This window comes from Rhineura floridana, chromosome 1 (genome assembly GCF_030035675.1).
Source record: "Rhineura floridana isolate rRhiFlo1 chromosome 1, rRhiFlo1.hap2, whole genome shotgun sequence".
In the NCBI taxonomy this organism is placed as follows: domain Eukaryota; kingdom Metazoa; phylum Chordata; class Lepidosauria; order Squamata; family Rhineuridae; genus Rhineura; species Rhineura floridana.
Window position 1 is genome coordinate 1,174,046 of NC_084480.1, and position 17,567 is coordinate 1,191,612.

Below are 17,567 nucleotides of genomic sequence, written 5' to 3' on the forward strand. Positions count from 1 at the left end.
ATTCAGGACAGACAAAACAAAATACTATGCCATTCGCTCCCACAGGGGGCAGTGATGGCCACCAACATGGATGGTTTTAAAAGAGGTTTAGACATAATTCATGGAGGATGACAGTATCAGAGGCCATGATGGCTATGCTTTGCCTCCACAGTCAGAGGCAGGATGCTTCCAAATACCAATTGCTGGAAACCGCTGGAGGAAAGAGTGCTCTTTGCACTCAGGTCCTGCTTGTGGCCTTCCCAAAAGAGGCATCTGGTTGGCCATTGTGAGAACAGGATGCTGGACTAGATGGCCCCGCTTTGGCCCGATCCAGCAGGCTCTGCTTATGTTCTTAAACAGTCTAACCTATGTCTTTTAATGTGTATTTTAAATTACTTCTGGATGTCAGAATAAATGTAGGCTGTCAGTGCATTTGATATGAAGTTAATAAACAATCTGAAATAAATCCAGACTGACACATGGTCCCCTCAGCCCTTGAATCACACAAGCAGGCCCAGGCCACAGGAATGGGGGACAGGAAGAAGCTGCCTCAGGCAGGCCTGGTTCAAAGGCAATGCTAAACCATTGTGCACAAGCCTCCTGCCCTCCCTCTCCCCTCCTCCCCCACCACGGCTGCAAAAAGGAGATCAGAAGCAATCCATTTTTTTTATCCAACTGCATTTTGTTGTTTTGTTTGAACCAGGAACTGCCGCAAATTTTAACTACAGTTTATCCAAACAAGCCAAGATCATAACCCACAATTTGAAGTTGGCTTCTTCAGACAAACCATATCTAATCACCATTTGTTGTTATGTCCAAACCAAGACAAACTGTGGTTAATTGAGAATATAACAGGATGCTTCCAGTCTCCTCACCGTGGCCACAGAAGAGGAGGTAGAAGAGAAGAGGGGAGCCCACAGGCCCAATGCTCATCCACGTAGCATTTAACCGTGGCTTAGTGCTACGCCTGAGTGCAGCCACTGAGTCAGCCCTTTGTTCCATCCAGCCCAGGACTTGCAACTCTGAACTGACACCAGCTTCCCAAGGTACCAGGCAGGAAGAGGCCTTTTGTGCTGGGCTTTCAAAAATATTTCCACTTTGAATGCACCCAATTCAGAGCACTTTGAGAAATCTCCACACATGTTGAGAACCTGTTTGTCAAGGCTGACTTTATTCCAAAAAGGACAATACTGAAGTGAGCTGTGACCCTCTGCAGTGTTGCCCAGGGCAAGGGCATGGGGCAACCACTTAAGCTAGATGCGACTCCGGTGCTGAACCTCCAAGGCAGCACAAAGACAACCGGAAGCTTGGGGGTGGGATGGGGGGCAGCTGGGCCAGGCATCATCACTCACCGTCACAAAGTTATTGTTTTCCAACTTGATTATGTCCCCAACTTCAACGTTCAGCCACCGGTCATCCTTCAAACTGGAAGAAAAACAGACTTAATAAATACACACGTGACACGCAGCAGCCAAGTGGTCTGTGTGCGCGTGTGTGCCTGTGTCATAAGAGTCTCTCACCCATACAGAAGATATTCTCATTTCAGGAAGCATTCAGATGGATGCATGCCTGACTCTTACGTTCTATTTCATGCTGCCTCTCACATTAGCAATTTTTTTGAGTTTATTGAAAAGAATATTTAGGATGTGATGGATTCTACGTGGGGCTGCCTTTGAAGACGGTTCAGAAGCTGCAGCTCGTGCAAAATGCAGCGGCCAGAATGTTGACAGGGACTTGGAGGTCCGATCATATAACACCGATTCTGGCCCGCTTGCACTGGCTGCCTATATGCTTCCGGGCTCGATTCAAGGTGCTGGTTTTAACCTATAAAGCCTTACACGGCCTGGGACCACAATATCTGTTAGAATGCATCTCCCGATACGAACCTACCCGTACACTGCGATCAACATCTAAGGCCCTCCTCTGGGTGCCGACTCAGAGAGAAGCCCGGAAGGTAATAACGAGAAAAAGGGCCTTCTCAGTGGTGGCCCCCGAACTATGGAATTCGCTCCCTGAAGAGGTACGCCTGGCGCCAACGTTACTATCCTTTCGGCGTCAGGTAAAAACCTTCCTCTTCTCCCAGGCATTTTAACATTTTAATTTTAACATTTTAACATCTTAACATTTTAACAGTTTAATATTTTAATATTTAATATACAACATTTTAACATCTTAATATATTAACCAGTTTAATACTTTTTTAACAGTTTATATTTTAGTACAAAGTTTTGTATTTGTTGATGTGTTTAATTATGTTTTGGTTTTTTGGTATTTCATTTCATTTTTAGTTGTTTAATAATGTTTTAAATTGTATTGGATGTTTATATGTTGTGAACCGCCCAGAGAGCTTCGGCTATGGGGCGGTATAAAAATCTAATTAATAATAATTAATAAATAAATTCTGATGCTCTTAATTCTCTATGGTGCCTTGATTTTAATTTCAAAGAATATAATAGCAATGTATTCAATAAGTAGATTACTACTAAATCTATTTTTTTGGGGGGGGTTAGATTAAGGGTGAAGGCAGAAGTAATAAAAAAGAGGACCCATGCATGGTGGGTTCTTCAGTCATGGGGTGAGCATGGCTTTGCAACTGGATTGACAGGCAGACCTGCAAACTCAGCTGGTGGCTCTGCCCCTTCCCACATTTCTTCAAGTACCCCACCCCCCTGCCCCTGCTGCTGCTACCTGTGCCCCCTCTGCCTGGGGTAAGTGAATAAAGCCACAGCCACAGAAAAAGCCTGAACCAGAAATAGCTGCCAGCCTCCATCCCCCAGGACATTTGGGGTTCAGTTGCTCTCAAACCCAGGCCCTTTACAGCCCCCTAACCCTAAGCAGCCCTGCATAGGTTACGGTCACCTACCTGGATTGTAATGAGGGGAGGGATTCCTGCTCACCTGCCATTGATCAGCACTTTGACAGGACGATTGTTGACTTGCTTGTCACTTGCATGACGATTCTGAAAAACATGGGACCCAAGTCTCAAAGTGGACAGAGTGTCCAAGGCCTCCCTCCCTCCCTCGCGCAGAATATCCTATATATAAAGCCCTCCAAACAGAGTGTCTGCCTAACCTCCTTTGGAAAACCTCGAAGAAGAAGAAGATCTCACAACCTTCCCAGGCAGCTGAACATCAGAACATGAACTACGGTGCAAGGCAGCACTGAGAGCAGGCTCATGCGCTGGGAGGGCACCGGCCTTACCACCTGCTGCAGGATGTTAGAGGACATCCCCTTTGTACTCAACAGTCCCTCTGAGAGTAAGTGGGCCTGGCACCACTAGGAGGAGGCCGTGTTTAGCACAACACCTGGGTGGCATTCATTGCTAGTCCTACTCACAGCAGACCCAGGCCACATTCATACCATACATCTATTCTACTATGATTCCACATTAAACAGTCGTGGCTTCCCCAGAGAATCCTGGGAAGTGTAATCCGTGAAGGCTACTGAGAGTTGATAGGAGACCCCTATTTTCCTTACAAGGGACTCTGGGAATTGCTGCTCTGTGAGGGGAACAGGGGTCTCCTAACAACTCATAGCACCCTTCACAAACTACACTTCCCAGGATTCTCTAGGGGAAGCCAAGTGGAATAACAGTGGAATAAATGTATGGTGTGAATATGGTCCCACTGAAGTCAATAAACATGACTAACATAGGTTCATTACTTTCAGTGGGTCTACACTGAGTAGGACTTAGTTCAATACAACCTTTTATATCCGGTGTGGGGAACCTTTGACCCTCCAGACGTTGCTGAACTACAACTCCCATCACCTCTGGCCACTGGCCATGCTTGTTGGGGCTGATAGGAACATGTTCAGCAACATTCAGTGGGCCAACGGTTCCTTACCCCTGCTTTAAGTCCTACCTCTTAAACGTACTGATTTGTGAGGCACCACCCACCCACACATAATCACAGCAAATGATAAAACAAAATCAACGATCAAAGCAGCGAGTTGCATCCAGCCTCCCACGGATCCTGTTCCTCAGCCTACTGCTGACCCCCCCCCCCCCGGGCCTGGTGTGGTCTGCAGCCCTTTCCTGGGCCTCTCCCATTTTCCCAGCCAGTTGACTCACACCTGGAGTTCAGTCCCAGGCAACATGGGTGACCTCTTCCCCCTGCACAGTGGCTATGTTTGGCAAAACAGCCTATGACACCTCTGAGGCCTCCAGGTGGCCCGGCCCCCTTAGGTCCCATGGATGTCACTATGACTACAGTGGGACACACTGGACATGTCCTGGCCAGGCAACACTCGGAGGCCCATTTTATATGAAGAGGAAGCTGGCCTCTTGTGCAATGAAGGGGGCCAGCCATGGACAAGCTCTGGAAGGGAAGCGTTCACACGCGCAGAAGTCTCACCACGTCGTCAATGGCATCCTTTGCCGCAGACACAGTCAGCACCAAGATCAGGGGTACCACCGTGGTGAACCAGGATAGAGAGGAAATCTCAGGGATGAGCTGCAGGGAGGAAAAACAAGCCCCAAAGAAGGATGTCTCCCAGCAGGATCTGCACCAAGTTGGTCTTCTGCCGGCTTCGCTTCTCCACCCCACGCACCATGGTTCAGCAGCAGTGGCCCGGCACACTGTTTGCCAGGGTTCAAAATGACCCATGCCACCCAGGACAGACAAGCTTCCCTATGGATATGGGGCACGCCTGTCCACCTGACCCCTCCCCACTGCTTGCAGTGATCACAGCCCTGTTGCTCAACAAGGCAGCCTCCGCTGACCGCAGCAGGGTCTCTGGGTGCTTTTGCTTACAGCTTGTGTGTCTGACATTGCTTGCACTCAAACAACGCTTCTCTTCAACAGGTTCTCAGGGAGGGACAGCCCCGCCCCCGGCGACCAGCCCGGTTTTGCTGCCTCTCGTAAACAGGCACCCAACCCGCAAACCACCTCCCGCAGCAGCAAGCGAGGTTTCGTGCCCTCCCTACCATGGGGCAGGGCCTGCAGGGGAGGAGCTGGAAGTAGCTCCTGGACTCCCAATGCTGCCACTGCTCAGGTGAGATGAAAGCACCCCACAACAAGAGCCCCACAGCAATGACAGCATGCCAGTCCTTCTGCGGGTGTTGCAGAGGTTCCTGCAGGGCGCTGGGAGAGCCCCACCGGCAGGCCATGAAGCCACCAGATGGCCCAGCACCCACAACCACTTTGCTGTTCCTGCGGCCTTAACAAGCCTGAAAGCCTAAAGCAGCCTTCCCCATCCTGGTGCCCTCCAGATGCTTTAGACAGAGGGTCCCCAAACTGCAGCTCGTGAGCTTCATTCAGGCGGTCCGCAGCGTGTCTGTGGATTTGTGACTGGAGGTGACACATCCAACATATTAAAAATTCATAACTGATTTCCAATTGTATTTATACTGTTTCTTTTATTGCTTGTATTTTATTATATTACAATCTGAATCACACAATATATAAGAAATGAAGCATAAGAACACAATTAAAAATCATTCAGCATCTAGCACAGAGCACTGAAATTGCTACAACAGCCATTTCCAAGTGGTCCATCGGGGAAACATTTTGGGAGCCCGTTTTAGATTGGAACTCCCATCATTCCATGGCAGCACTGGGCTGATGGGAGTTGTAGTCCAAAACATCCGGAAGGCCCCAGGATGGGTGCAGAAGGGTGGCGTCACCCCGGAAGATTTGAGGACTGAAGCGCACCTGACGGGTTGTGTGGACTTGTGGGCCCCCCTGGCTTGCATCCAGCACCAGGCAAACCCTGGAAGGGGCAGAGGGGGGCACTCTGCCAGAAACCCCCTTACCTGCAAGATGAGCAGGAAGAGGAAGTAGGCGTTGGCCACCCGCTGGAACTGCTCAAATAAGTTGAGAGGCAGGAAGGTGAAGAAGTTGTACTTGGAGGTTTTAATGGAGTTTTTCTGTGGAAAGGCAAAGCAAAGAGTGAGGCAGGAAGAGAAAGGTCCACACAGCCCAGTTCCCACCACACCGCCCATTGTCTGCCCCTGCCAGCAGCAGCACCCGCGCTGCCCTCCCAAGGCACACACTCAGTCACACACACACATCACAGCCTGGTCTAAATGCACACGACAGTGGGGAAAAGCCCCCCCCCCCAGGAGCATGAGGAACTGAGAATTCTGCAACACCCCCAAAATAGGAAGCAGGATCTGCATTTCAAACAGTCCTGGATAAAGCTATCAGAAGTCCCCTGGCCTGGCCTGTCGCCCCACGACGCTTCTTTCCTTCAGCAAATATGATGATGCAAAGTGCTGCCCTGTGATGCAGAAAAGGGCATGGGAAGCATCAGGGACTCCTCTGACTGAGGCAGACAGAACTGGGGGATCCTTGTCAGATCGATCCCTATCAGGTGTCAACAACTTTTCCATCTGGGTTCCCTGCAAATGTCCCTGAAAAGCTTTTCTGCATGAACCTTTAATCAAAGGGGCTTTGCTAAGTAAGAACAGCTCCAGGACACAAATCTGCATGAAATGTATCTATGCTGTTTTATATGCTCAGGTGCCTGTGGGGAATTAAGAGGGTGGGTGTCTGGGGTCTGACCAGCTTAGTGACCAGCCAGGTGGGAGGGGGCAAGATTCAGAAATGAAATGGTCTGCCTTCAAGTCAATCCCGACTTATGGTGACCCTATGAAGAGGGTTTTCATGGTAGGCGGTATTCAGAGGGGGTTTACCATTGCCTTCCTCTGAGGCTGCTGAGAGGCAGTGACTGGCCCAAGGTCTCAGAGCCCACCACAAAAGATCCAGGGCTCAAGCCCCTCAGGCCACCAATGGCCCAGCTATGGGCCATGGTTCTGTGGGTCTCCCATTTGTACTCCAATGACCATAGCTTGGCAGCTACACAGTCCAGACTGGTCTTCTCCCAGCAGGGGGTTTCCTGGCTGGTTTGTCAGGACTCCCCCTAACCCTAAAGCAAACATTGGCACAACAAGGCAGATGGAAATGTACATCTAGGAAGCTGGCCATGAGACAGGCTGCTCCACTGAGTCCCAAGCGGCTCTCGGAGAAGGGGCTGCTGGGGCTGTTTTGTGAGATGGGGGGCATCACCAGGTCCAGCAACCAAGAATGAACCTGCAGAGCTGGAGGTAAGTGGGATGGCTCAGAGGCTCAAAGGGGTTTGGAACAATTTCAGAAACTTTAACCTTCTGCCATTCAGACCGCAACCTGTCTGTGCCCCCACCAAAAAAAGCGAACTTGATCCCACAAAAGTGCAGGCAAAACCTCACCACTTTAAATGGTGCCGCTTTTCTTCAGAAACACATCTAAACCCCACCTTTGAGGCAGCCCAGCATTTCCAGTGTGATGCCTCTGCTTCCCCCCCCCCGGATGTATATCTAAAGCTCTTGATTAAGGAAGTTGTGCTGGACATTCACATGGCCCCCAAATCAGGGGAGCAGGATGCTCTTTGCTAGAAAATGAGAAGCAGAAAGAGGACCAATCAGGAGGAAGAAGCTGCTGCACTCAGCAAAACCCAGGAGTCTGGGAAGGCTAAGCAAACATGCACCATTCTGAAAAGTTCCTAAATGTTCTCCCAGATGCACAAACTGTCTGACTAATTTGCTGGGAAGGCAGAATCTTAGCAAAGATTCAAACACACACACACAAGAGCTCGCTCAAAACTCTCCACTCTGCTACGCAACTCAATAGAATTCCGACAGGTTATGGGCCCAGCCATGCAAAAGGAGATTTGAGCAATTAAAGGAGCTATTGTGTTTGAATCAAGGAAGCTAAATAGAGACCTTCGGAGTTTAGTCAGTGAAAAGAGTTAAGCTTTTACTTAAGGATGGCTACCGTGATGGAGCGGCTAGGACTCCACAAACTAGCCCCTGGAGAATGGAAACTGTGGGAATTCACCTGAGCCAACAGAAGCTGTTGGAAGTGATTACAGGATCGGAACCAGGAGAAGAGGCTTCTCTAGAAGTGCAAAGAGCTTGGAAGGAGAAAGATGAAACAGTACAGGATCTTATCACTAAATCCGTGAGTAATTCCCAGATTCCTTTGATCATGAAATGTAAAAATGCCAGAGAGATGTGGTCTGCACTGGAATCGAGCCTTCAGCCCAAAGGCCAGGCACATCTGATTGCAATGTTAAGAAGTCTTATTAATTTGCCAATGAGGGATCTTTCTTTTGAGGAACATCTTACAAAATTCATGATGTTAGTCCAAGGGACAGAAGAGGCGGGGACGCAGCTGGACCAAAATGTACAGATTGCTTTATTCCTAGACTCCCAAAATATATGGAAACTTTTGTACTTGTTTTACAACAACAGAAAAGGACTCTAAACGAGATTATTTCAGAAGTGAGAGAGCAGTTCTCTCAGAAAGCAGCTATGGAAAAAGATAGTGTCTCCTCTTTCCTAAGTAAACAAACTAGCCAGGCTGCTGGCCGACTCCCAGTCAAATACAGATTTGGGGAACAAAGGAGGCAATCACCAAATGTTAAAGCCAAGTGTTGCTTTCTATGCAATTCGGAAAAACACCTTAAAAGTCAATGTGACAAGAGAGAAGGAAAGTTTGAAAAACAAGATAGAGGATTTAAAGGGACAGAAAAGAAAAATGCAAAAGGCTTTCAAGTAACCCATGTTGGAAAATGTTATAATGATACAAATTTCTATGTGGATTCAGGGGCCAGTGCTCATCTAATAAATGAAAAAGCTTTGTTTGAAGATTTAACCCCGTATGAAGGAACAGTTAAGCTGGCGGACTCAAGAGTCCTGCCCATAAGAGGGTGGGGAGATGCTAAGCTGATTTGCCAGACTCCAAGCAGCACTGAGGAAATTTATCTCAGGAATGCGCTCTGGACCCCAGGGATTTCTAACAACTTAGTGTCTGTTAGTGAAGCTACAAACAATGGGTGCTCAGTGTTATTTGAACAAGATTCCTGCACAATTTCTAGAGATGGTGAAATTTTATGCACAGCTACTAAGCGAAAGGGAATGTATGAAATTGATCCACAAAGTCCACAAGCTAATGTTGTGAAAGAATGCTGTAACAAGTCATGTTTGCATATGTGGCACAGATGACTTGGGCATAGAGACATTGCAAAGATAAATACACTTCAAAAGAATAATTTAGTAAGAGGCATGAAAATTGAACCCTGCCAACAAAAGGGGAGATGCACATGCTGTGTTAAGGCTAAAGGGACCAGACCCAGTTTTCCTGAGCAGAGTGAAAGGAAGACCAAGCGCCCCCTAGAGTTAATTCACAGCGACATTTGCAAAATGCCAATTCATTCACAAGGTGGGAACAAATATATTGTGAGTTTTATTGATGATTTTTCAAGATTCACTGTAATCTATATGTTGAAGGAGAAGGGGCAAATGCTTCAGAAACTCAAAGAATATATTGCAATGGTGACCACAAAATTTCAGAGAAAACCACAAATTCTACATTCTGATAACGGAGGGGAGTACATGTCACATGCTACCCAGCAGTTTCTGCTTGAAAATGGGATTGAGCATCAAACCACTGTACCCCACAACCCAGAACAGAACGGAGTCTCGGAGAGAAAATTCAGAACCCTTACTGAGATGGTGAGATCCATGCTAGAAGATGCCAGTCTCCCACAGAAGCATTGGGGAGAGGCAGTGTATACTGCCACTTATCTACAAAATCGTTTGCCAACAAAAGCGAATGGCAACAAGACTCCATTTGAATTATGGTATGGGTGCATACCCAGTTTGGCTCATTTAAAGGTGTTTGGATCAAAAGTGTATGATCACATTCCACACCAGAAGAGAACCAAACTGGACAACACTACAAAAGAAGGAATCTTCGTTGGATATTCTTCAAAGCAAAAGGGATACAAAATCCTAAATCCCAAAACAGAAAGGATTGAAATCCAAAGAGCTGTCTCCTTTGATGAAGGTCAAGGTGCATTCCAACCAGAAGGGGCACCATCCCAAGACCACGACAGTGAAGAAGATAAAGTAGAAATACCATAGAGCACTACAGATTACAGCGACATGCCAGCACTGGAGGACAGTGAGGAATCAGAGCAAGAAGGGGAACCTGCACTGCCAGAAGGGGCAGCAGAGAGTCCTGCACCAAGACGCTCTAACCGCACCAACAGAGGTGTACCTCCACTGAGACTGTCCTACCTGGCAAGAGCTGATGAACTTCCAGAGCCGGAGACCTGGAAAGATATTGAAACTGTAGTCAAGCATACAACAATCAGGACACTCCTGAGTGTCGCTGGCAAGAAGAAGATGCAAGTAGAGCAACTAGAAATAAAAGCTGTTAGAGCATGGAATGACAAAGTGAACCAAATGCTCTTGAAACAAGGCTATAAAAGAGGCGAAGCAGATAAATGCTTGTACAGCAGATTCAAGAACAACAAATGGACTTATATCTTGATTTATGTGGATGATTTACTACAGGCTTATGAGAATCCACAAGACAAGCAAGAGTTAGTAAATAATCTAAGCAAGGAAGTTGAAGTGAAATGTCTGGGCGACATCACGTACTACCTTGGAATACAAATTGAAAGAGAGGACGATGGATCCTTTCTTCTGAACCAAAAACAAAAGATTCAAGACCTACTTGAGAGTCTAGGACTGAAGGATGCACATCCAGCACCTACACCAATGGAAGTAGGATGCTTGAAACCAGACCAGAACAATCAACCCTGGGAAGACAACGAAAGGTGCAGACAAGCTATAGGGAAACTCCTGTACATCAGCACAATAACCAGACCAGATGTGGTGTTAGCAGTGGGATACCTTTGCAGAAAAACAAGCTTGCCAACCAAGAAAGACGGAAGCAGTCAAGAGAGTGGCAAGATATCTGAAAGGCACTGCAAACTTAAAACTAAAGCTATCAGCTACTCGAGATCCTAAACTTCTAGGATATGCTGATGCTGACTGGGCTGGAGACACCAAAGATCGCAAGTCAACCAGTGGAGACTTGTTCTACTATGGGCAGTCACTTATCTGGTGGACAAGTCGAAAGCAAGAGACTGTAGCACACTCATCTACTGAGGCTGTTATATATTTTAGGCGAGTGGAAATGTTATTGTATATTTTGTTGTAGTGCTTTAGAAATGCTATGGCCTATGGCTAAGAGCAAATAAAGTTGCTGTTGTTGTACTGAGGCTGAATATGTATCAGCTGATGATGCAAGGAAATGCTGTGGCTATGCAAGCTTCTGGGAGACTTGGGCATATCTGAACCAGAGCCTATCAGAATACTTGAGGACAACCAAGCCTGCATAAGACTCGCGGAATCAGAAGGGCAAAGTTCTCGCATGAAGCACATTGATGTGAAGTTCCACTACCTGAAGGACATAAGGGAGAAAGGACTTCTAGAGATGACCTACTGTCCAACAGAAGAGATGACAGCTGATGCATTGACCCAGCCATTGGGCAAAGTCCGACACCAGAAACTACGAGGCAAGATGCACCTTGTAGAATGAACCAAGTTCTCGTTGAGAAGGGGTGTTGGAATGTATGAGGTTCAACTCCAACTTGTGGGTTGAGGCTGCACGGGGTTAAAAAGGGTAGCTAGGGAGGAGACCTCTTGGTTGCTAGGCTATACCTATCCCTTTGATCCTGCCGTCTCTTCCCTTCCTGCTAGACTGATATGCAAAGGATGTTTGATCCCAATTCCTTCCCGCCTTCTCAGTGTTCCTTCTTCTCTCTCGAGAGTGGAGCAGACATCTTTCCTTCGTCTCTCCCTCTCAACTAGCATGAGAGCTGCACTGGGACCAGTGCAGACTGCTCCAACATAGCTAGTTAGCTAGATATAGGACTCTTTCCTATCAAGCATGTACTTCCAGAATAAAGTAGTTGTTTCTTATTTTACAGCTTAAAGTCTCTGTCTGACTATTTTGCAGGGAAGGTAGAATCTTAGCAAAGATTCAAACACACACACACACTAAGCTCGCTCAATACTCTCTGCTCTGCTACGCAACTCAATAGAATTCCGACACAAACAGTAGTGGGGATGCACAATTAATGCTTGCAAAAACTTGGAGGTGCACATCTAGGGTCTCTAGACATGGAGATGATCATGCAAGTGAACTCCCAGGCAAGAGGGTGCTGAAATGGGTCCTTTGTTGGTACTGCCATGTCTGTGGCTTCTCCCTTGGCTGCTCACATTGCAAGAGAGTCCTCTGCATTTCAGGAGCTCCCCGAGACTGGCTATGATGGCTCAGCAACATCTGCTATTGCCACCTTCTGGATTTGGTGATTATCCCTGCAAACACTGCCCCGCAGAGCACTGGGCCACCATTTCTTTCTGAAGGCTTTTGGGTCAGCCTGCTGTGTTTAACAGGAGCGTCTGTCTAATGGTGGCAGAGAGAAGAGGAGGAGACGACCAGGGAGGGAGTTCACTTGGCCAGGAAGCTCAAGCCCCTACAATGGCACCATGGCTGAAGAAGCTGGTTGGGGGGAGTGCTTGCTTCTTCACCCCTGAAGCCATCACGGGAGGGGGGAGAGAAACTGGGCTTCAACGTGCACTGTTGGGAGGAAGCAGCTGGGAGTCTTTAAAAAAGAAACACCCCAAATTTCCCATTATACCTCAGAAGTCTCCCCAACATGCAGAATCCCTCTCCTGGGGCCTGGTTTGCTCTCCTGCTGCACATAAACGTCCTTTCTAACGGGGAGAATGATGATCAAGCATTTGCAAGATCTGAGGGATATGCATGCCATATTTGTCGGTCTGACTAACGTGCAAATGTAGCCACTCTGGCTGGAGACCTTTAGATCAACGAAGAGACTCCTCCTGGACCCTGGACAGCCTTCACTTCTTAGCGTGGCAGATTATCTGGGTGTTCCCCTCCCCCTCCCCCCATGCCTTCACACCCTCCTGGGAGGCCTTTGCCCCGTGACATGTCCACTTGCATAGGCGCTCCCCCCCCCTCACAAAGCACGTAAGGTGTGAGTTCACCGCAACGTGTGGGAACCCACAGGGCTATTTTGGAAAAGCAGAAGGAGGTGTGACAGATTATCAGGGCAACTGACAACTGTGAGATTCTGAGAAGGTGGTGTGCGTCTGTGCGTGCGTGCAAGCACACATGTCCTCTCCACAGAGGCTGTTGAGTTTCTCGGGTTCCCTCTTGTCTTCCTCCTTTTCCTCACTCATGGCGAGACTTCTGCTTGACTGATACCGAAACCCAAAAGTACTGAGATGGGCTCATATGTGGAACTGAGGCTTTGCTTGCCCTGAGATTTTGTGCCAGGAAATGCTTTACAAGGCCAAAGGGATTTTGAAGCTGAAGCTCAGGCTTGTTTGTAAGTGGTTCCCACATTACGCTGGAAGGGGCCTCTAAAGTCATCAAGCCCAACCCCCTGCTCATTGCAGGAATCCAAATCAAAGCATTCCCAACAGGGGGCTGTCCAGCTGCCTCTTGAATGCCTCAAGTGTTGGAGAGTCCACCACCTCGCTAGGTCATTGGCTCCATTGTCCTACGGCTCTAACAGTTAGGAAGTTTCTCCTGATCTTCAGCCATCACCAGCAATCACAATGACCACTCTCATTGGTGCACAAGCCCCCACCCATGAATGCTGCAGTTTCTCTCCTTCTGTTGATGTGTTGTGGGGGGGTGGCTTCCCCCACACCTCCAGATGATTCTGGAGTCCCAGAGACAGCAATCAAAAGCAGAACTCGCCAGAGCCATTTGGACAAACCAACGGAATTTTCATAGGGTTTTCTTTTTTAAAAAAAATACCACCACATAATTTGAAAGGGGAAGTTGAAGCACCTTGAAAACATTAACTAAGACAGGAGGCAACCTCCAGAGCCCCAAGAACAAATGCAACTACCTGGGCAGAATCTGTGACCAGCCTGGCATCAGACATTTTGGATTCCAGGCACGGAGTTACAATAAGTTTATAGTCCTCAAGACCAGAAATCACAGGCCCAGTGCACAAAATCATCTGTGACATCCACAGCCTTTGAAAACAGAGGCAGCTGACACAGAGCCCACCGCAGCCTTTTGCAATGTCTCTGCCAGCAGCCCATTTTTCTCACACCCCTGCTGGGGTCCTACAGCTTGACTAGCTGTCCCTCTCAGCAGCTAATCATCAGTAAAGATTCAGCACAGGAGAGGGGGTAGAGCTGCTGCCGCCCCTTTGACAGGGGGCTCTGAGGCCAGAAAACTCTTTCAGCGCATGTTAGCATGTTAAGATGTATGTAAATCACGCTCTATATCTTTATATGCTTCATAGATTACAGCAAAGTCTTTGACTGTGTAGATCATGAAAAACTATGTTGTTGTTATGTGCCTTCAAGTTGATTATGACTTATGGTGACCCTATGAATCAGTGACCTCCAAGAGCATCTGTCATGAACCACCCTGCTCAGATTTTATAAGTTCAGGTCTGTGGCTTCCTTTATGGAATCAATCCATCTTTTGCTTGGCCTTCCTCTTTTTCTACTCCCTTCTGTTTATCCAAGCATTATTGTCTTTTTTAGTGAACTGTGTCTTCTCATTATGTGTCCAAAGTATGACAACTTCAGTTTCATCATTTTAGCTTCTAGTGATAGTTCTGGTTTAATTTGTTTTAACACCCAGTTATTTGTCTTTTTCGTGGACCATGGTAGAAGAAATTAAACCAGAACTATCATTAGAAGCTAAAATGATGAAACTGAGGGTATCATACTTTGGACACATAATGAGAAGACATGAATGACTAGAACAGACAATTATGGTGAGAAAAACAGAAGGGAGTAGAAAAAGAGGAAGGCCAAACAAGAGATGGATTGATTCCATAAAGGAAGCCACAGACCTGAATTTACAAGATCTGAACAGGGTGGTTCACGACAGATGCTATTGGAGGTCACTGATTCATAGGGTTGCCATATGTCATAATTAACTTGAAGGCACAGAACAACCACAAACTATCTCTAGATTCCCAGGGTGGACCAAAGCTCTATAGAAATAAAGGCATCAGAGTACATTCAATTCTAGGCATCAGTGGCAGATGTTGGCAACCCTGTGGCGATGCTTCTGGCTGCTCCAGGAAGCAGGGAAGAGCCTGGCTAAATCTAAGCAAGTCCCATGGAATCCGGGGGCCAAAGAGGGCCTTGTCCCAGGAGGTGCAAATGGGCACTGGCCCCCAACCACACACAGACCATCACTGGCTCCTTATCTCACTCCCACAATGTACCCCCCCTTTCTGCATGAATCCCCCATGAGCTTTGAAGGAGCTCCTGGGAGGGGCCTTTTTTAGCTCTGTCTTCTCTGGGGATTTACAGCAAAAGTTTCAGGCTGCTGTTCTGGAGAGACGCAGCCAAGCACAGTTGTGCTGGCAGCACCGAGTGACAGTTTTAGAGCTCTCCACCTCCCTGGCTGTCCCCGCCCCAGGCAATCTCTGCTTTACTTCCTGACCCTCTGCTTTTCCTGTTTTCCAAAAATCCATGCCAAGCTGAAAGAGCCCCAGCAAAACAAACACATTCAAATGCCACCGAAAAATCAACAAGCTCTAGCTGTTCAGACAACAGCCCCCATTAAGTACTTGCCATCCACATATCAACTGCAGCTTGTGCAAAATGCAGTGGCCAGATTGGTAACAGGGACCAGATGGTTCGAACATATAAAACCGATCCTGGCCCGCTTGCACTGGCTGCCTGTATGTTTTCGAGCTTGATTCAAAGTGTTGGTTTTGACCTATAAAGCCTTACACGGCGCGGGACCACAATACCTGATGGAACGCCTCTCCCGATATGAACCCATCCGTACGTTCAAGATCAAAGGCCCTCCTCCGGTGCCTACTCCAAGGGAAGCTCGGAGGGTGGCAACAAGGGAGAGGGCCTTCTCAGTGGTGGTCCCCAAATTCTGGAATGATCTCCCTGACGAGGTGCGCCTGGTGCCAACACTGCTATATTTCCAGCGCCAGGTCAAGACTTTCCTCTTCTCCCAGGCATTTTAGCATGTTTTTTAATTGTTTTAAAAATGTGTTTTTAAATTTGTATATTTGTTTTTAATGTTTTTAATTGTTGTAAACCGCCCAGAAAGCTTTGGCTATGGGGCGGTATACAAATGTAACAAGCAAACAAGCAAACCAACAAACAGAAAGCATGAATCCTGACGCAGGATTCTCATCAGGGCAGGAAGCGCTATGCCTTCTCCTCCCTCTAACCCCCGGACCTTTCCCCACAATGCAGACTTCCTAAAATAAGGAGACTCCAAACCACAGGATCTCCCACCTGCTGGACAGCATGCATCCTTCAGAGGCACGGAAGCAGAGTTCGGCAGCTGCAAAGTCTCCTCATTAACAAACAACACAACTAATGCGCACTGCTTGGTTATGCAGACAGTAACCCTGAGCAGCCTCTCGTTGGCTCAAGATGGGAAGAGATTTTGTTTAAAAAGAAACAACCTCCCAACAACCCTCTCTGAAGTGGCTGTTTGCATTTCAAGGGAGTGCCCTGCCACTTGTGGAAGCTTCCCTTGAAATGCAAACAGCGGCTTTGAAGATGCCATTTTTGTCAGAAAGAAAGAGTAACGCCCCCACACACCCCCCTAAGTCAAGCCATAGGAAACTGCTGTGCACTGAGTCATAGCACTGGTCCAGCCAGCTGAGTGCTGCCTACCCGGACCGGCAGTGGCTTTGCAGGATTCCGGGCAGGAGTCTTTTCACAGCCCTACCTGGTGATGTGGCTGGGGACCAAACCTGGGCCCTTCTGCATGCAAAGCAGGTGCTCTGCCACCAACCCAGGGCCCGTCCCCAGCCCCCACGCTGCTCAGGCTCCTTCCTCCCCTCTCTTCACAGCTCCCAGGGCTGAGCCACAGCCAGAAAGGCGTCACCTTTGGCCCCAGGGCGGCTTCCTAGCCCGTGGGAGGGCAGCCAGCATTCGCCTCCCCCTTTGCCCACCATCTTCCCCAGGGGGAATGCCTGCTTCCCCAGTGATGTGTGAGCCTCAGCCTCCCAATGACCTGCCTGAGCAGAGGGTTCCCCTCCCCAGGCGGCAACTCTCAACAGAGAGCAGCTCAAGCCTGGCTGTTTCTCTCCCGTGCAGCCGCTTGAAGCAGCTGTGAGCCCGGCCCGAATCCACTGCCGCAGGTGCCTGTTACTTACAGCGTAATTGAACTGCAGGTTGAAGGCTCGGTCGTTTGCCCGCAGGTGCCTCTCTTGCTCTGCAGGAAAGAGAGCAGGAGTTAGACTGAGGGAAGGACAAAGGGGGACGGGACTGAGGGCAGAGCAGGCAAGTGTCCTGGCAGAAGCAATGCAGAGAAGGCAAAATTGGACTTATACACCGCTTGGAGATTCCTCCCCCCCCCCATCTTTCTTTTTAAAAGATGCATAGGCTCAGCTGAGCAAGATTTTATTTATTTATTTAATTTATATGATGAGGAGGAGGGGAGGCCCCAATTGCACAGGTAACCTAAACTGTCACTGCAGAGGGGGGAGCAGCATGAAGAGGCCCTGTCCAATCTGAGAGGCAATCAAAGCGGCAGGCTCCGCTAGCACACAGGCCTGGGCTCAGGCATTGCTTGGGCAGGAGGCCAGTCTCAGGGCCAGCCGTTGCCGCTGGTGGGCACAGCAGCAGCCCAGGAGGAGCCACTTCTTGACTTGCCACTCTAACCCTTGTGAGCCTTATTTCCACCTCTGGTCATTTGCCATCCTTTCATCGCTGCAGGAGTCACCAAAACAAACCCTCTAACTCTTCTCATCAGGCACTG

At 48.3% G+C, this 17,567-nt stretch overlaps 1 protein-coding gene across 9 annotated transcripts in view; it reads right to left on the bottom strand.

Annotated features, from left to right (window-relative positions):
- LOC133377987 (phospholipid-transporting ATPase ID-like) overlaps positions 1-17,567 on the bottom strand; it is a 109,668-nt gene that overhangs the window by 55,536 nt on the left and 36,565 nt on the right. For 8 of the 9 annotated variants that reach the window (XM_061612781.1, XM_061612777.1, XM_061612799.1 and 5 more), the window contains 5 exons: positions 16,963-17,021; positions 5,735-5,848; positions 4,335-4,433; positions 2,877-2,938; positions 1,332-1,404 (listed from right to left, as the gene is read on the bottom strand). In XM_061612781.1, the coding sequence (XP_061468765.1) occupies positions 1,332-1,404; positions 2,877-2,938; positions 4,335-4,433; positions 5,735-5,848; positions 16,963-17,021 (407 nt within the window). Of the gene's footprint in view, positions 1-1,331; positions 1,405-2,842; positions 2,939-4,334; positions 4,434-5,734; positions 5,849-16,962; positions 17,022-17,567 lie in introns of those variants that run through there. The other variant, XM_061612805.1, reaches the window with a different exon arrangement.